The 19,354-nt window shown below is 52.6% G+C and overlaps 2 protein-coding genes across 6 annotated transcripts in view; one reads left to right on the forward strand and one right to left on the reverse strand.

Annotated features, from left to right (window-relative positions):
* The first annotated feature begins 4,245 nt into the window (after positions 1–4,245).
* DDX20 (DEAD-box helicase 20) lies at positions 4,246–10,004 on the forward strand. Its single transcript, XM_038162726.1, has 11 exons — positions 4,246–4,531; positions 4,616–4,710; positions 4,871–5,039; positions 5,866–5,980; positions 6,062–6,204; positions 6,613–6,751; positions 6,990–7,048; positions 7,394–7,476; positions 7,980–8,085; positions 8,210–8,311; positions 8,644–10,004. Exons 1-11 carry the CDS (start codon positions 4,261–4,263, stop codon positions 9,810–9,812), a joined length of 2,451 nt encoding a protein of 816 aa, XP_038018654.1. The 5' UTR covers positions 4,246–4,260; the 3' UTR covers positions 9,813–10,004.
* Positions 10,005–13,304: 3,300 nt separating this feature from the next.
* KCND3 (potassium voltage-gated channel subfamily D member 3) overlaps positions 13,305–19,354 on the reverse strand; it is a 90,410-nt gene continuing 84,360 nt past the window's right edge. For 4 of the 5 annotated variants that reach the window (XM_038162469.1, XM_038162465.1, XM_038162467.1 and 1 more), the window contains 2 exons: positions 18,613–18,860; positions 13,305–16,563 (listed from right to left, as the gene is read on the reverse strand). In XM_038162469.1, the coding sequence (XP_038018397.1) occupies positions 16,365–16,563; positions 18,613–18,860 (447 nt within the window). In that variant the 3' untranslated portion in view covers positions 13,305–16,364. The remainder of the gene's footprint in view (positions 16,564–18,612; positions 18,861–19,354) is intronic. The other variant, XM_038162468.1, reaches the window with a different exon arrangement.

The raw sequence follows: 19,354 nt of genomic DNA on the forward strand, positions 1-19,354 counted from the left end.
CCCGTGACACCCAGTGATACCCATAGCACCCAAGTGATGCCCGTGACACCCAGTGATACCCAGTGATACCCAGTGACACCCAGTGATGCCCATAGCACCCAGTGATGCCCATGGCTGTTGGAGGGATCAAACTGAACTTACACAATGTTTTACCTTCAGCACATGTCAGGGATTCAGGAGGCCACCTGCACGTGTGCAAGGCAAGTGGCAGATGCTGCAAGCTCCTGTGCCTCTTGCAAGACACCAAACTCTGTGATCTTCTGGCAGATGAACAGGAAGAGTTTCTAGGCTCTGTTTGGCTCTGCTAAGGACATCTTTTTGATCTGTTTTCCAGCCTCCGGGGCTGCTCCTGTCTCAGGAGACTGAGAAAGGAGTTCATGAGCACAGAATAAAGAAAAGACCGGAATATTCATGTGCTCCAAACTCCTGGGAACTTGCAAGAGAAAAATCTGAAATATTTTCTCAGTAGGATTTCCTTACTAAGCAGCATTTTTCTCTTGCGTGTAGACAACTGGTTCAAAGCAGCACCGGCACCTCATGCCAGGCCCTGCGCTCCTTCCGCTCTGCCGTGGTGTAACCCATGAGCAGATGGTGCAGTGCACTGGAAAATCAGATCTCCGAGAAAACACAGGGCCAAGAATAAAACTCCCTGAAGCAGAAAGCTACATGGTTTATTTCAGGATAAAAAGAAAAACTGAGATCCTTGGGCAAAAATTAGAATACTCCTTCAGAGTGGAGTATTCCACTTCTGTGAACTGCCTCGTTCATTCCTGATTGAGGAAACATCCATCCCTTCACAGCTGAAGGCTCATCTCATTTGTTGTCTTTCAGTTCATTGATCTGGTTTCTCCAGGCTGCCACGTGACTGTTCTTTGCTGAACTAACAAGCGTGGTTATCGCTGAATTTTCTGTCCTTTCGACTTTCTTGCACACTGACGACAAACCTTTCAGAATTTCCTCCCACTTCAGCTGCAGCGTGACCTGAATTGCATCCATCCTTGTTTAAACCCACTGGGGCAGAAACACCCAGCCACGACAGGTAAGGATGTAATGCCAGAACTTTGCCTGGTTTTATATTTGTGCATAAAGAGATAAAATAGCCCTGGAAATATTCCTGTTTCTTCCATTAAGTCTAATTTAGTGCATACAGTCTCTGCACTTGTGGCCTTTATATATAAAGTTCTGACATGGCCCAGCCTCGCTGTGCCCCATCCTCAAAATAAAAACTTCTAACGCTGCTCCAGCCGAATTCCAGCTGCTGGCATTGCTCTGCCTGCACTGGAGTGCCAGGCGTAAGGAGCAGGGCAGCTCCTTGTGCAGCTCTGCCTCGTGCTGAACATCTATTGGATTTCCTCTCGGCTCGCTGCGTTTTCGTGACCTAGATCCCGCTCATACGAGCTCAAAAAATAATTTAGCAAATCTTGGTATCTAAGATTAAACTGGGATGATGTTTGTTTATTTGGAGGAAAACAACAGGAGCGAAATCCTGGCATTTCTCTCTGCAGAGCTGAAATAGCTGCTGTGACCCGATCCCTTGGGTCTCCTTGCTTTTATCTGCAGCTGCACCCGGGCCTGTGCCTGTGCTGACTGCCCCATGCAGCTGGGATTCCATCTGAAATCTGGGGAGTTCTCCCTGATCCTCGTGAAGAATGGGCCTGACAAGGAACCCCATCCATTCTGCAGGAGGCACTGAAGTGAGCCTCAGATGGGTGCAAGACATCACCATCCTCCTCCTCATTATTTACGACAACTCCAGCAGCAGACTCGCTGGGAAGAGCAGCTCTGTCCTCGCTAAAGCAACGCAGAGGATTCTGCTGCTCCCCAGACTCGCTGCTCCTGGTGACTTGCCACGCAGCTCTCTTTTCCAGAGGGCAGGTGAGTGTGCAGGGTGCTCAGAGCCAGATTTGGGTGGTGAATGTGCAGCCACTGTCCCTGCTGGGATCAATGGCCCTTTCACTGTCCTGGCCTCCACCGCACCGAGCACAACCTCAGTTTCCATGGCAGGGTAAACACAAACACGTCCCACACTCCAAAGAGTGACTCACACGTGCTGCAGAGAGCAGAGAAACTTCCCTGTCTTAATCTGAAAACATCTGGGAGAGGAGGATGAGATTATCTCACTTTCAAAATATTCTACAAATATTATGTAAACCAGATTTGCTCTGAATAATTCCGTGTCTTGGCAGATCTGAAAGACAAATCCTTTGAAGGCAAAGGAATAAGGCAAGGCTGGTGCCTGTTTGCAGTAGCGGTGTCCAAATCTTTAATGAATATATTCTTAAAATAGATACAACCCAACACTTCTGGAAGCCAATACAAACCATCCGCGAGCATTTCACCTCGGTATTTCAAAGAGTCACAACAAGAATTTAAGTGTTGGAAATGAAGAGTAGATTTATAAGAACAGGAGGAGATGGATAAATTTGTGGGAAGTATTTAGTACAAGTCCTAAGTCCTGGTATTGCAGGTGTTAGGCTGAAATAGTCTGAAATAGTCTGAAATAGTCTGAAATAGTCTGAAATAGTCTGAGATAGTGAGCACCCGGCCTGGAGCATCAGCAGCACCACTCAGAGGTGTCTTAGAACATCACTGACCTAAAGCTGCTACACTGGTGTCAGGGGAAGATGGATCCTGCATGGAATTAAATCAAAAATGTGGTGAGCACTTTCTTGGAGGAATAAAACATGCTCTCAGTGTATATGGGAGGGAGAATTTTCCCTAGCAGAGCTTTTCTACATCCTAAAACCTCACGGATTTTTATGACCCCAAGCTGGGGAGTTTATATCCCTGCCACAGAACCTGTTATTTCAGTAATACTCCAGCTCTGAAGGATGTCTCATCTGCTTCGTTTACCAACCCAAATCCTGTCCCAGGACCTATTCTGCCCGCAGAGCATTCAGATGCAATGTCAAGATTTCCAAAGGCTGCTCTGAGCAGGGATACTTGCTTTGGCTCTCGCTGCGAGCAGAAGCAAAGCCATGTCATGGCAAAGCTGCAGATCCTCCCGGCAGGGCTGACATGTGAGGGTCAGCAGCCTCTCTGAGAGTGACCGTGCAGAGTGTGAATGTCTCATTAGCGCACCCAGAGGATCACGCCTGTCTCCAGAGCGCCGTGGTTGTACTGCAGCCTGCACGACACCTCGGGAGAAAAGGAATGGGCCAGAGAAACAGAGGGGAGCAGTTCCTGCAATGGCTCTTGGGGGCTGCTTTGTCACCTCCTCGCCGCCCTTCCCCCCAGGAACAGTCCCTCCTCACTGCTCTTTCTTGTCTGTTCAAATCACATCAATTTAAAAGGGTCATGAAAGGCTCTATTTAATCAAATGTTTGTTATGTCCAGGTGTCTTTGTCTGTCTCCTTTCCCAGATTTATCCAGAGACAATTAGCTCATGTTGGAGACTCTTTCCCCTTGAGGACCAATGAGAATATCCACTTAAAAATTAAAAAGTAATTGGAACAGCGGCATGCCTGTGGATCCTGTTACCTGTGCTCTGGGTGCAGCCCCAGCCAGCTGCTGTGCTCCCTTGGCGGAGGGGAGCTCTCCAGACTGGAACTGCTCTTTGTCCTGCAGGGTCCAGTGTTTGGTGCTCAGGCATTCACAGGAAAATGTCACCACAATAAAACACAGCCGAACAGAACCGGACAGACTTTTCTCCCCCATCAGGAATATAGACATGAGGAATTTCAAAGGCGTGACCAAGCCTGTGATACACCAAAGCCATTAAAATTCGTTTTGGCTGCCCGGCACTGTAAGAATAATGACACAGTGTATGTGCTTGTACAGTAGAAGCCACTGTGGAGATTTTCCAAATCCCCTCGCAATGAATGCAAGCTGCGTGTCCAGGGCCTCCGAGGAGCTACCATAAAAGCTGATATTCATAAACCCACCCACGATTTAAAATAAGTGGCCTACAGAGGGTAGCAAGTAACGCACATACAGATTAACTCATCTGCCCTTTGCTGAGTGAATACCACGCTGTTAATTTTTTGGTAGGAATTTTCTGTAGGCTCCTAAATCGTGTGTTCTGTGAACTGTGTGCTCTCCTCAGGGACGGGCCCGGCCCCAGGAGCTCAGGGCGCCCTGGGACAGCGCTCCCAGGCTCAGAGTGGGGCTCGGGGTGTCTGTGCAGGGCCAGGAGCCGCACTCGGGGTGTCTGTGCAGGGCCAGGAGCCGCACTCAGCGGCGGTTCCGGGCTGTTGGCGGTTGTACCGAGCGGAACCGGGGCGGCCCCGCGCCCGCCCGCCCTGAGGCGGAGCCGCCGCCATGCTGCCTGCACGGCGCCCCCTGGCGGCGCTGCCCGGCGCGGGATTGCGGCGGCTCTCGCGAGACTTCCCCGTCCGCTCCGCCAAGATGGCGGCGCCCATGGAGGCGGCGGGCCCGTTCCGCACCCGGGACGTGCTGCTGCCCGGCGGCCCGGCGGACTTCGGCTCCCTCCTGCTGTCGCCGCCGGTGCTGGCGGGGCTGCAGGCGGCCGGGTTCCATCGGCCGTCTCCGGTTCAGCTGAAGGCCATCCCGCTGGGGCGCTGCGGGCTGGGTGAGCGGGCGGGCCGGGGGCTGTCCCGGGCCTGTCCCGGAGCTGTCCCGGGCCTGCCCTGACCCCCGTGGCCGCTCTTTGCAGATCTCATCGTGCAGGCCAAGTCTGGCACCGGCAAGACGTGCGTGTTCGCCACCATCGCGCTGGACGCGGTGCTGCTGGAGAGCCCCGCCACGCAGGTGAGCCGGCCGGCCCCTGGGCAGGGAACCGCGGCTCCGGGGGTGCGGCTGCAGGCCCCGGGACACCGCGGGGGAACAAACAAACACCGCGGGGAAAACAGTTAGCTCTCAGCGCCATCCTGCGGCTCTCCTCCTCCCGTTTAACCCTTGCCCCGCGCAGATCCTGATCCTGGCTCCCACGAGGGAGATTGCTGTGCAGATCCACGCCGTGATCACAACGATTGGCGTGAAGATGGAAGGGCTGGAGTGCCACGTGTTCATCGGAGGGACTCCGCTGAGCCAGGACAGGAGCAGGCTGAGGAAGTGTCACATCGCCGTGGGCTCCCCAGGTGGGGAGCAGCTCTGCTGGGCTCGGGGCCCGGTGACCCTGCACGGTTCAGTTCTCAGCCCCGGCACGCTGGGTGGGCTGTGCTCGCTGCCACTGATAGGGCTCAGCCTCAGAGTGAGACACAAACTGTACGGAATTTAGAGATCTTGGAGGAGATAAGGTTTTAGTTAGAGATAAGCTTCATTGGAGTTAATTAAAATAAATAGGTAGGCCTCGATGAAGTTAAGAGTTGGTAGCTAACTCACAATTGATTGCTGGTCAGCACGGTGTTTGGTTAGCTGGGTTCAGAATGAAGAATATGGAAACTGACAAACAGCTTCTAGGAACACAAGAGAATTGTGGGCCAGAATGGGAGTTCTGCCAAGGGTTCATTTGTCACATTTGCATTGGAAAGGTAGAAAGGTCAGAACGAGGAAGACTACATTTACTTCCTCATTTTGGGACCCCTCCCCATGAAAGGGACCACTGACCCATTTCAAGGAACAAACTAGGGATGCTCAATAGCTTGGGAACTAATTACCATGGCGGGGAATGGGATGTACCAAAGCTATGAACATGTGTTTGTATTTTGGGTATTCAGTACCTGTACAGGTAAAAGGGCTCTGTGATCACCTGTAGATTGCAGAGTGTATTTGGGAGCTCTCCTGCAAGAAACACACACTTTGTAACTTTAAACTGTCAGGGAGTTTTGTCCCTCACAGCTGGGTATCGGCACTAGATCAATATTGGTATTTTTTTAATAAATGAAGAGGCGGTTCAGGAATACTTCAGCAGTTGGTTGCTGGGGTGTTCGGGGTGTCTGGAGCTGCCTCCTCTCTCCCCTGCAGGGCGGATCAAGCAGCTGATCGAGCTGGACTACCTGAGCACGGCCAGCGTGCGGCTGCTGGTGCTGGACGAGGCAGACAAGCTGCTGGAGGAGGGCAGCTTCCAGGAGCAGGTCAAGTAAGGCAGAGCCCTCCCGTGGTGCCTGTGTGCTCAGCTGGGTGCCCGAGTGTGAGTAACTGCCCTGCTCGTGTCCCCCAGCTGGATCTACTCCTCCCTGCCTGTCAACAAGCAGATGCTGGCCGTCTCAGCCACCTACCCCGAGTCCTTGGCTGCTGCTCTCACCAGGTACATGAGGGAGCCCACGTTCGTCAGGCTGAACCCCACGGACCCCAGCCTTCTTGGTAAGCACCTAAGGGCAGTTACTGTGGTTAGCAGTTGAGGAGGGGGATGCTGAAACCAAAACACGTGCCTTTAGAATGCGTGGTTTTTCATAATGTCACCCCCGAGTTGTTCAGTTTATGAGTATTGATTCCCTGTGCTGATGTAGTGAATCTTGAAGTGGAATGAGAAGGTCTTTCAAGGCCTTTCCAACCCACACCAGCCTGTGATTCTGTATTTTTAAAATACCAGTGACAAATGGAACTCTCTGCTTTTTCTATCCATTCAAAAAATTTTAAGAAAAACTTCTCCCGGGGGCTCTCATGTGTGTCTGTTTGCAGTTTCCCTCCAGCTGCAGTATCACATGTTTACAGAACTCTCTGCATGTGTTTCTGGCAAGCCCTAATCTGTTGTTTTGCTTTCCTGCTCAGGGCTGAAGCAGTACTACAAAATCGTGCATTCCCATCCCCTCCCACATAAAACCTTTGAGGAAAAAACCCAGCACCTGCAGGAGCTGTTCAGCAAGATTCCTTTCAACCAAGCCTTGGTCTTCTCAAATCTGCACAGCAGGTAAGGCGTTTGCAGTTTGAGAGCAGTGCTGGTCGTGTCCAGCCAGGGATCAGCTCATGGCTCCTGGGAGCCCCCAGAGCAGGCTGCAGCCTTCAGCTGTGGGTACAGCCTGGGGAGTGCAGTGGGCAGTACTGAAAATCTCCCCGTGCAGTCCTTGGCTGCAGAGAATGACCCAGCCCCAGGCAGGGCTGGGGTTGTATTTCCAGTGCTCAGTGTGTGTGTGTGTGTGTTCCCTCAGGGCTCAACATCTGGCTGAAATACTGACGTCCAGAGGCTTCCCTGCCGAGTGCATCTCAGGTGAATCCATTCACAGTTTTCTGATTCCACTGAAATTGTGCATAAATGTGACCTAAAATAGGAAAATATATCTTAAATCTTGCCTTGCAGGGCCTCTGGTTAAATGGCTGAGAACAGCATTTGAGTCTTCGTAGGCCTTTTAAGACTCAGTCTGCAAGGAAAAGAATTTTTTTTTGGAATGAGTGACCTGAGTTTTCCAGTTTTGTTTGTTCCTTCTTTACTCATTTGGAGCTGATGTTTGAGGAAGTTTCTGACTTATTTCTGATGATACAAAGCAGCATTTTCTAGAGTGTGAGGGGCATAAAGATGAAGAAGGTAACCTGCTTCTAATTGTTATCTTCCTAGGCAACATGAATCAAAATCAGCGACTCGATGCCATGGCTAAATTAAAGCAATTCCACTGCAGAGTCCTGATCTCCACAGACTTGGTGAGTTTTTACTGCTTTCAAACCAGCTTCTTACAGATTCTATTTCAAATTCATTAACTGCTCTGCAGATTTTACAGCATGCAGGAGTATTGCACATAAAGTTACTTCAGAGGATTAGATTTGGCTTGGAATTGGAGAGAACAGCAACGTGCTGATCAAGCACCATGCACTGTGGCTCATTTTCTCAGTGGAGCTTAGACATCACCCCCATTCCCCATCTGCCTGCCATGGCAGGGGCTGGGATGAGGTGTTGCTTTAGGGCCCGTGCAACCCATCCCATTCTGTGCTCTGGCTCAGAAATAGTTGTCAGTTTTTCTGTAGCTCTGCTAAAAGCTGCTGCTTGGGCAGCGTGCTGTGGGTGCCAGGCACACTGGGGTGACTCTGGGGAGGCTGGACGTGACCCCACTGCAGCCCTTGCAGCCTCCCGGGGGCTCCGTGTTCATTTCAAGCTCTGTGGAGTCACTCGGCTCTCACTGCCCTTTTCTCCTGCTCCCTTCCTGCAGACATCTCGTGGGATTGATGCCGAGAAGGTGAACCTGGTCATCAACCTGGACGTGCCCCTGGACTGGGAGACCTACATGCACCGCATCGGCCGCGCCGGCCGCTTCGGTGGGACAGCCCTGCTGGGCTGAGCCCTGGGCCCTGCTGGGCTGAGCCCTGAGCCCTGAACCCTGCTGGGCCCTGCTAGGCTGAGCCCTGCTGGCCCTGCAATTAACTCTGCTCTGTCCCACAGGCACCTTGGGGCTGGCTGTGACCTACTGCTGCCGTGGCGAGGAGGAGAACACCATGATGAAAATTGCTCACAAGTGCAACCTGCAGCTTCTTCCTCTGCCAGGTAGGTGCTGTGCTGGGGATGCAGCTGGGCTTGGTGGTTTCCTGTTAGTCAGAGCTTCACACAAGCCCAGGGGGCTGATGTGTGGCTTCTCTGCTGAGGCTGCTTTGCTTTTAGCCCACGTTCTTCACACTCACCTGGCAAGGAATGCAGTGTTAGTCTTGAGCTGCCTCTGGTGCCTCCTGTGAAGGAAATGTTCTGGCTCTTTAAGGGGTTGGTTTGTGGCCCTCACTTGATGTCTGACATGCAGTTTGGAGAAGCTTCTCTGGGTGCTCGTGGGGGCTGCAGAGGGAAGGATGCCCCTGACTGAGGCTGCTTGCTTCTCTTCTGTGCAGAGCCAATCCCCCCTGGAATGATGGAGCAGTTCGAAGGTGGGCAGGTAGAAGTTAAACCTGCAATACCCACGGGTCCTGTGGTGAGCTGTGACACTGTGTGTCCTAAACCAGAGCAGCCGGTGCTGCAGCCTGTCCAGAATGGCTTTCCAGACACACCTCAGCCTCCCTCCAGTCTCCCAAGGGATAATTCTTCTGCAGAAAGGCCAAAAAAGGCTCCGAAGCAAAAACAGATGAAAAAGTGCACAAATCCTGCAAATGTAGAGAAAAATAGAACTCCCCAAACTTCCAGGTGTCACACAGAGCAGAGGAACCAAGTGAAACCCCTCTCCAGGATGGATGAACAGCACAGCACTCAGGCTCCAGATGAGGAAGCCTTAAAAGAAAATCTTCCCAAAATTCCATGCTTGTCTTCTTTCAAAACCCAACTCACCAATCCCTGGAGCTTCTCAGATTTTGTTGAAGATTATGATTATTTCATTAAAGAAGGGTCAGAGAGAGAGGTGGAGATTTTAAGAAGTTACTCAGGCCCAGGAGAGCAGCGTGGGCTGCCCAGAAATGGGGATGTGGAGTGGGAAGAGGTGGAACACCACCTGGAGATGGAGCACCAGCCAGAGGTGGAACACCACGTGGAGATGGAGCACCAGCCAGAGGTGGAACACCAGCCAGAGACAGCAGCAGGCGGGGCTGTGTCTGCTGACAGTGATGGCTCAGAGAGCTCCAGGGCTTCCTTTAACAGCAGGGCACACGCCTCGTGCTCTGAGGCCTTTTCAGACCCACAGGAGCCAGCTGCTGTGCCCCCAGCACGGCGGGGCCCCGCGGGTCTCTGTCCCACACCCGAGAGGCCTCGGGAGCTATCCCACAGCCCAAGGCAAAAGGAAGTGAAAAAGAAAGTCCCAAAACAAAATGCCAAACAGAAGAGAAGCCACAAGCATCAATTCTGCAGTCCTGCCGCGAGCAGAGCTGAGCAGGAGCGGAGCTGCAGCTCCTGGGAGGATGCTGCCCACGAGGCCTGGGGCTCTGAGGACTTCTGGAGGTGTTACTGCCAGGCCTGGCAGAGCTACTACACAGCAGTATGCCACTACAGCAGGAGCTACTGGCACCTGAGCTGCAGCAGTGCCTGCCACATCAACTCAGTCTATCTCCAGGAGCTGCTCAGGGATGGGGATTGATGTCCTGCTGCTGCTTGGGACCAGGGCTGGACAGGGCCTGTGACAGCAGGCTCTCTGGAGGACACTGACAGGAGACAGATGTTGTTTGAGATGGAGAAAAATGGTGTCTTTTTATAAGCAGCTGTGTCTGGTAAATGTTTTACACTGGTCCAGTGACGGTGTTACAATTTGTTAATAAAAGGAGAACAAAGACAGCTGGATGCTCAGTTGGAATCTTTACAATCCAAAGTAAAAATAGGATGATAAAAGGCAGCCATTGCCACACAAGAAATTCAGAAAGGAGAAAATACAGAGCAATCCCACTTGTATTTCATGGAATCCCAGAGTGGTTTGGGTGGGGAGGGACCTTAAAGTTCACCTTGTTCCACCCCTGGCCTTGGGCGCTGCCAGGGATCCAGGGGCAGCCCCAGCTGTGCCCTCCCTGCTGCCTCCTTGCCTTCCCCGTGGCTCTGGGTGAAGCTGAATTCCCTGTGAGGCCCCGTGGCCTGTTCAAAGCTGGTGCTCATCCCCTTTTCCCTGATTCTCCTGGTGAGCAGGCACTGGTTGTATCCCAGTGAAGGGGCAGAGGGAAACGAGCATCTCGATGCCTGTATTGCTGAATTAAATCCAGTTAATTAACTCTGTATAAATAACATTTCTGTGGCAAGGTGTGCGGCAGGCTGTGTGGTGGAGGATTTAATTATGTAGAAAATGTGCAGCAGTCATAATTGGTCTGTCCCTCTGGGTGCAACAGTATCAGGCTTCCCACACTTACAGGAATGCTTTAATTAGCAATGGAATTACCTATTAGTGCTAAAACTAATTGATATTTCCTGTTTGGCTCGCACAGAGCTGTCCTGGGGCAGGAAAAGAGGGGAGTGCTGGCTGGCCGGGGGTGCTGACCCTGGGCTGCCACTGCACTCATTTTAAAGCTTTTCTTTCTGTGCTTTGTTCCTGCCTCACTCCCTTTGTGTCACAAATGACTCCAGGGAGGGGGTTCCCCTTTGTCTGCATAGTTGGAAAAGGCCAAGACAGCCTGATTGTGTTTCCAAGATGAATTTTTGCAACTCTGAACATTCCCAGAGGGGACCCTGTAAGAGATGCACTTGAGGGTCTGCATTACAGCTGGCCTGGGACATCTCACTGATTCTGTTAATGACTGCTCAGGGAAGAGTTCACTAGTGTTTAGATGCAACTCGAGTGGCCCAGGTCAACACCCAAAGTTCTCCAAAAGAGCCTCCCAGAAGTTTTGAGAAGAAATTGCAGCATGCTGTTGGTATTTGTGGCACATACTCTGTTTAATCCGGATTGGATACATCAGGTACAGCAGTGGCACGAGACTCAGTACTGTAAATGATATACAAGTTTCAACATATGCACTACAATTCCAAAAGAAGACAACAGGAAACTTGGTTCTTCTAGAAAGTTGTTCTCCAAGGAAGCTACCTGCAGTTGTGTCCGGTACATTTCGTATCTGTCCTCTGACATTTGTAAAGCAAAGCCCATTTAAAGTACGAAAATAGAAAATAACCAGGTAGAGAGCTTCTTACAACATAGAACTCCTAAAGAAAACACCGTTGCATTGGAATGCCCTACTGGTTTATCAAAAATAGACCATCACACCGATTCCAGAGACTCGGTTGGGCCGAGGAGCCCCCGGAGCTCCCGGTGGTGGTTGAAGAGTGGGGAGGAGTTGGGTGTGTGGGGACCTTCCCCAGCTGGGGCTCTGGGGCAGCCCTGCTTTAACCAGGGAGGGGAGGGACACACGGACACACACGGAGGGACAGACCTGACTGGGAACAGGAGGAGGGACTGTCACAAGCTCTCTGTCACCTGAAGCGCTTCTGGCGCAGGTGCTGCCTCCTGAACAGCAGCAGCAGTTCTGGCACTGCCTCCAGAATTCCCTGTGGCATTTTGGGGTGTCAGGAGCCGAGCTCCGCTCGGTGCAAGAGGAGGTGCTCCTTGCTCTGCAGGATTGCCAGAGAGGTGAAATGACTCCTTCGAGGTCACTTAGTGATTGCCCAGGAGCTCAGGAGCAGAGCCCAGGCTGCTGAGCTCAGCTCCTGCTGTTCACTCCTTCCCTTTGCTCTGACACTTCTAGAAAATCGCCGTGGACAGCGTTTTTGGCAAATACAAAGCCTAAAAACTCGGGCTCTAAACCCTTGGATCTGCTGCAGTTGGCTGCAAGTGTTGGAGAAAAACAAGTGTTCTAAAACAAAATATTGAGCTAGACTGGATGGGGGAGCGCCGTGGAAAAGGTGTTTTAGGTGTTTCACCGAACTTTAAAAGCAGAATTAAGTTTGTGGTTCAAAGCTACTGATGCTCACCAGCTCTCACGAGTGCTGCCTTTAACTCTGCCTTAGTCCAACGATTAAAATATTACAAAGTCCAAGGGATGTTGCAACACATAAACTAAATGTGAGTTTTAATTTCCTGCATTTTCTTTACAATACGTGTAAGATGCAACATGTTTGCAACCTCTTTACTTAACAAAGCAAACTCTTGAAGGAAATGTGCATTCTTTTGCTGGTATTAATCTGATTTTCATGCACACACTTTAAGCTGTCTGGACTAGCATGGCAAATGCTGGGTTACACTACAGGAGTATTACCAACAGGCGAGGTTAAACAAGTGGTGTTGGTTAAACTTGGTCGGTCTGGCCAATTAAAGAAAGATGGATTTTGGATTACCCACGAGCTTTATTCTGCACTAAAGCCACGTGTTACTTAGGGTGTCTTTTTAAGGGAACTGAAAGGAACAGGGGCTTTTAGAAAGAGTTGATGGAAGTCAAAGCCTGTGTGTGAAAGGTGTTTTTCATCATTTGCTGCCAGCTGGGTGTGAATCCTGTTAGCAGCTGAATGCCAGGTGAGAAGAGAGGAAATCTATTGATAGCATGGGCTGAAAATCGGTGAAAGCATGTTTCCTTCAGAAAAAGCTTTGGCAAGGAAATAAAATGCTCAGAAAAAAGAGTTGCTCCTTTGATTTTTAATATTGCTTTAGGAAAATCTGAAAAAACAACCCCTTTCCACTTGCTTTCTGTACAAAGAATCCTTTTTTACCTCTTTTAAAGGAGCTTCTCTGCAACTATGAAAAGGGGCAAGGAATGAGAGGAGGGGGAAGGCTTGGAGCTGAAGTCACAGCAGGGATGTTCTGCGGGCTCACGGGGCTGTTCCAGAGCCTCCCCTGCCCCTGCCCTGCCCCTGCCCTGCCCCGGTGCCAATCCCAGTGCCAATCCTGGTGCCAATCCCGGTGCCCATCCCGGTGCTGGCCTGCAGAGGAGCCCGGCTGCAGCAGCCCTGCCCGGGGGCAGTGCCAGGTGCTGTTTTCGTGGGTCAGGGTGGCTGTGCCCAGGGGGATTGGGGTTCTGGAAAGGCAGGGCAGCCCTGGGGGCACCGGGGGGGAGATTCTGCCTCAGGAGTTCTCAGGGGAGGATCCTGCAGGGGTGGATCCCTGTCGCTGCAGGGTGGATCCCTGTCCCTGCAGGGTGGATCCCTGTCCCTCCAGGAGTGGATCCCTGTCCCTGCAGGGTGGATCCCTGTCCTGTCCCTCCAGGAGTGGATCCCTGTCCCTGCAGCCCCCAGAGGTGCACAGTGCTCTCCTGGGGAAAACCCAGGTTTTCCACCACGCAGTTCCAGGTGCTTTTGGATGCTTTACTTGGGCAACTTCAGAGGAGAAAGAGAGCTAATGCCCCCACTGAAAATACTTTCAGCCCTGTTCCTCTAGGCTCAGGCTTCCTTAATTCGGTGTGTTTCTGTGCCCTGAGAGCCTGTGCTGAGAGCTGGCAGCGTGGGGCAGCGCCTGCCCCGTTCCTGGCAGAGGCAAAGCCGTGCTTCCCAGCGAGGGTCACAATTCCTGTTCTGTGGAAGAAAGGCCGTGGCAATCGGAGCCCAAGCAGCCAGCCAGAAACTCCTGGAACTGGTTTTCCTCCTCCTTTTAACCTCTTGAATCTGACTGTTGTGCTCCCTTTGCCACAAAGCTTGACTGACAGGGTAGAAGCCCCAGCTCTGGGCGAGGGCTGCCACGAGGGCTGCTCCGGGTGCAGAGCTCCACTGAGCCAGGAATGGGAAAGGCAGCACCAAGATTCCACGGGGAATCCCTGACTCTGTAATTTCCGTTCCTGTCCCCTGTCAGCGCGGGGCATTTCGCCCTCGCTCTGTGCCAGTGGAGAGGAGGTTGCAAACCTGGCAAGGGGTGGAGAGCAAGGCCTCGGATCTGGAGGGGCAGGGGTGCTCAGATGATGACAGTTAATGAAAACAAAGCAAAAACTGAATTAAAACATTGAAAAAAAACCTCAGTGATGGTAAGATTAACTGCAGTATAACCTCGTACAGGAAGCAGCAAAAGGCAGAGCACTTTAATCTTTTAAAACAGGACTAAACATAGTTTTGGGTAACATATTACAGCCCTGGAATAAATGACTGGAAGCTGGGGCAGCTACTGGAGGCTCAGCCATACCCTGGGGTTCCCAGGATGGTGTAGGGTTCTGAGGAGGGGGTCGAGTTGATGCAGCAGCCATTGCTCACACACAGCAGGAGTGCTGCCAAAGCAGGGTGCAGCTCCTATGTGTAATCAGCATTAATTACCTATACATGTACGTGTCTGTAATTAGCTATATGTGTGTGTATATGTGCAGATAAATATTACATCGGGACAGGTTATGACAGATGTTAAAAAAAACAAAACATCATCCCTGCGCTGAACCAGCCTCAAACACTCTTTGAGCCATTCCTTCAGCTCTGATGTTGTGAAATCCCTGCTCAGGAGGGGACTGGGGTCTTGCCCTGCTCCCTGCAGGCTGCTGGGGACCGTGCTTGGGCCGGGGGTTGTGCACGAGCAGGGGGATCAGCCAGCCAGGCAGGAGGGGATGCTGCTCCCTCTGCCCTCCTGGATCCCCCGGGAAAGGGCACTCCAGGAGGGCAGAGGGGCAGGAGGAGCTGCTCCTGGCAGGGAGCAGGTGTGTTTCAGGCCAGGAATTTCCCTTGAGGAAGGAAGGAAGGTGCCCGAGGAGGTGCCAGCCCTGAGCACGGCTCAGCCCCAGCAGGAGGCACCTGCAGTAGCACACAGTGTTCTCAGGTTTTGGTTAGCTGTTAGCTCATGATGAGACTTTTCCCAAAGTGTAGAACTGTGAGTAGAAAAGGCTGTCTGTACCACACGTTAGCAAATGTTTCCAAACTCCAGTCCTGCTCCCCCTTTCCGGCGGGTCCTGTGCTGGGCCTGGAGAACTGACCTCGTCTATCCCCAAAATCAATGCAGCCAGGAGCCACGGGTGGCACAACTGGAGCCCTCAGACTGGGAAAAAGCCAAATACCTCTCTGTCCATGCAAGACATTTGGCTCTGGGGTAATTATCATCAAGTATAAATCCAGACATTATTTGGCTACTATTTACAACGGGTTACACGTCCAGTGCTAGCAAAGGAAATTCTCTGTAGGAACCAAGGTAAAAAGCATGGGCATACATTACCAGGAACCTCTGTTAGACTCAGGAACGCTTGATGCAGTTGAGTTCAGTGCTTTCCTTCTTTGCCATTTGTGTGCACAGTATTAAAAAAGAATCCTACCGTTTTTTTCCCTTTTTAAAAATACAGAGCTGTAGTCTAGTCACACTCTTACAAGTAAGTGATAACAAAAATAGAAAGCAGATACCCAGGTGGGACTAAAACTCTACTAAAGCCTGTCTTCTTTTTTTTTTTGTTGTTGTTGTTTTTGTTTTTCTCCACAAATATGTTTCCACAGACAATAATTAGCAGACAAACACACTGTTTGCAATTGCACTGTATTGACCTGAAAGGCGGGTACAAAATAGTCTAAATCGGGGGTGGCATCCGGGGAGGGAGGCGTGGGTGTGGGTGTGGGTGTGCACGGGGGCTGGCACGCCCGGGCTCCTGCTGGGCACCGCCGTGCCCGCCGCGCCTCTGCACGCTCACACTCACACACACAGCCACGCGGGGCTGCTGTGACAGGTGGCTTCTTTTGTCTAACTCTTTTCCTACAAAAGAAAAGAAAAATCAGTGAGATTTTGGTTGGTTTAAAGGTTCTGCTCCATGAAGAAAAAAAAAAAAAAAAAAAAGAAAAAAATTCACAAAATCTATTGTTTTTCACCTTTTCAGTCATTTCCTCATGAATAAATATTATCCATTAAAAACCTTTAAAAAGGTGCTGCGATACACAGTGTTATACTCCGCTCTCTCCGGGGGCTCTGCCGCCGTGCCGGCTCCTCCCCAGCTGTGCAGCGCTGCGGGCACAGCTGGCGCTGCGGGCACAGCTGGCTCTGCCCTCTCCAGCTGTGCAGCGCTGCGGGCACAGCTGGCGCTGCGGGCACAGCTGGCTCTGCCCTCTCCAGCTGTGCAGCGCTGCGGGCACAGCTGGCTCTGCCCCCTCCAGCTGTGCAGCGCTGCGGGCACAGCTGGCGCTGCGGGCACAGCTGGCTCTGCCCCTCTCCAGCTGTGCAGCTCTGCGGGCACAGCTGGCGCTGCGGGCACAGCTGGCTCTGCCCTCTCCGTGCGCCGCCGGGGCCGGGAGGGAAGGCGGGGGGCTCGGCGGGGGCTCGGAGGGGCCGGGCAGCCCCGGGGGCTCACAAGGCCGACACCTTGACGATGTTGGCCGCGCTCGGAACGTTCGTGGCGGGCCCGGGGCTGCCCGGGCCGGGTCTGCTCTCGCCCTCGGGCGTCAGCGCGGGCGGCGTGGGGATGCTGATGATGGCTGTGGTGATCTGCGCGGCCTTGCAGTTCGCTCTCAGCCCGTCGTCCGACTTCATGTTGAGGCTGGAACGGCTGGAAGACAAATTTAGTGCTTGGCTTGTTTCTCAGAATGAGGCAGTGGAAAGGATGGGGACGGTGGTGGCTCTTAATCAGGATCTCATTCAGCTGAAATATTCAGAGACTCCATTTGAACGCCCCCCGTTCCTGCCAGGCACCATTTATGTCTACACAGATTACTCCGAGCTTTGGTAACGTTCCCCCCGGTTAGGAGACAGCTTTTCACAGGGCGAATTGTTCTGTTTCCATTTCCTTCTTGCATAATTCCAGTTTATTTAAGAGGACATCTAAATACACTGGCCTGCGTAGTGCATCTTTTCAGAGCACAGGTAGTTCTTTCTGAGAAAGATGTTGTCTTTCTTGCATTTCAAATACCTCTTTCATATTCACCGTCCCTTGATCTTTCCTATTTTACTTCTCTCTGCAGTAGTTTCAAGGATGTGACAGCTGGGAGCATTCCTATTAGATCTGCATCAATTGCATCCTATAATTAATTATGGGGTGAAAATGATGGGTTGATTTCTGTGCATCTGCACAGCTACAGGAGTCTGCTATTACCAGCCCAACGTGTTCATTTTCGACACCAGGCCTGTCCTTTCAGAATGAAAAGCTCCCAGTGGGGAAGCTGCTGCTGCTGTTCCCTGAGTGACTCACCCGGGGACGGTTCCTGATCCCCCAAACACCCAGGAACTGGTCCCACCCCGATGCCTGGAGTGGGGCAGCCCCAGGGCCTGGGTGCAGCTGCCAGTGGTAACCAGCACACCAAAAAAATAACGACTGAAAAGCTTTTTCTCCTGTCTCCATCCTTGCCCGGTTTGGTAAGCAAGTGAAATAAGTGTTGACATTTAAAATATCACCAGCATCTGATTTAGCACCCAGAACAGCTGACATTCCCCTGACTTACTGCTTCAGGTGCTGCTTTAAAATACTGTCACACTGAAACTGAAATAGCTGGAGACTTGTTTTGTGCTTATTCATTCATAATTCATGCTCTGAAATGCCCCTCTGGCACCAAGCAATCACTTGCTGCCCTCAAGGCAGCTTTGTTTTGGTTTCTACATCCATTTGATAGGAGTGGGGAGAAGAGGAATGGGACACTCAAAACCAGCCCTGGTGCACAAAAAACTTAATGGGCTGAGGGGGATTTAGGAAGTAATTTAGTATTTGCAGGAATTACATGGTGAATAAATGATTCTTTTCCAGCAATATGTGCATAAAATGAAATTTTAAACATTTTCTATTAAGGCACACTTTACCTGTGTCCTTTATGGCTTTGTAGGTCTCGGCTACTAAGGCACCATTGTGAAATTCCTCTCATTTGCTTCCCAGTGATGCTTAGAGTGGCAATTTAGGCTTTTGGACAATGGAAATCAGTGGAGTGTCCCGTGGGACCACCTCAGCCCTCCAGCAGCTTTGGCTGACAGACACTGCTGGCCCGTTGGTTTTGCCACGTGCCCGTTCCCTGGGGAGCCTGTTCTGTGCCTGCCACCCTCGGGGACAGAACCTTCTCCTGATATCCACCTTCCAAGCTGCCCCGAGCCTGGCTTCAGCCTGCTGCTTCCCAGGACGGGAGCCCCTTCCCGGGAATCACCACTGGGGGGGGGAGACGGAGATGCTGCCACCAGCCCCTGCCCCTGGCTGGAGAACAGCCCTGCACTGGGCACAGCTGGGCACAGCTGGGCACAGCCCTGTCACCCTGCAGCTGGGCACAGCCCTGCCACCCTGCCACCCTACAGCTGGGCACAGCTGGGCACAGCCCTGCCACCCTGCACAGGGCACAGCTGGGCACAGCCCTGCCACCCTGCACTGGGCACAGCTGGGCACAGCCCTGCCACCCTGCACAGCCCTGCCACCCTGCACAGGGCACAGCTGGGCACAGCTGGGCACATCCCTGCCACCCTGCAGCTGGGCACAGCCCTGCCACCCTGCCACCCTGCAGCTGGGCACAGCTGGGCACAGCCCTGCCACCCTTCCAGCCCCGCACAGGGCCCAGCCCTGCCCCCTGCCCCCTGCCCCCTGCCCCCTGCCCGCCCGCAGCGGCCCGGCGCTGGCAGCCCGGCGTACCTGGCGGCGAGGGAGGGCTGCTCGCTGGCCTGGATGTGGATGGTGCTGAGCTCCTGCATGCTCCGCAGGCGCGTGGCGGGCACGCTGCAGTTGGGCAGGTGCGTGCTCTTCTTGTGGCGCCGCGAGCAGCACGACGTGGCCAGCCCCGCGTGGCTGGACAGCGAGGGGCTCCGCGACGAGGGGTAGTTCTGCAGGGAGCTCTCCATGCAGTTCTGCTCGAACAGCTGCTCGTCGATGAACTCGTGGTTCTGGCAGGGAGAAGCAGAGCTGTCACTGTGGCTGTCGCTGAGGGACACGGCCAGCCGGGGTGGCAGCCCCTGCGCTGCGGGAGATGCTCTCTGTGCCTGCACGGGCACTCCTCAAGGAAAGGGCTCTGCCCTCGCTGCAGCCGGGGGGGTTCTGCTCAGCCCTGGCAGCAGGGAAGCAGCAGCAGCTGCTGCAGCGACAGAGGCCGAGGCCATCGCTGCTGCCCCGCGCGCAGCCTGGCGCGGTCAGTCTGCGGGGCTGGAATTTCTGATCAGCTTTTGCTGGATTCCAGAACGGCCTCAAAAAGTCTGGAATGCCACGTGGTTATGAGACCCAAAGGAGCTCACGCTCCTTTTCTTCCTGCCTGGGTGGCAGGGTTGTATTTCATTTGGATTTTGTGTATTTCATTTGTATTTCTGTATTTCATTTGGATTTCGTGTATCTCATTTGTATTTCTGTATTTCATTTGGATTTCGTGTATTTCATTTGGATTTCG

This window comes from Motacilla alba, chromosome 26, assembly GCF_015832195.1.
Source record: "Motacilla alba alba isolate MOTALB_02 chromosome 26, Motacilla_alba_V1.0_pri, whole genome shotgun sequence".
Lineage (NCBI taxonomy): Eukaryota > Metazoa > Chordata > Aves > Passeriformes > Motacillidae > Motacilla > Motacilla alba.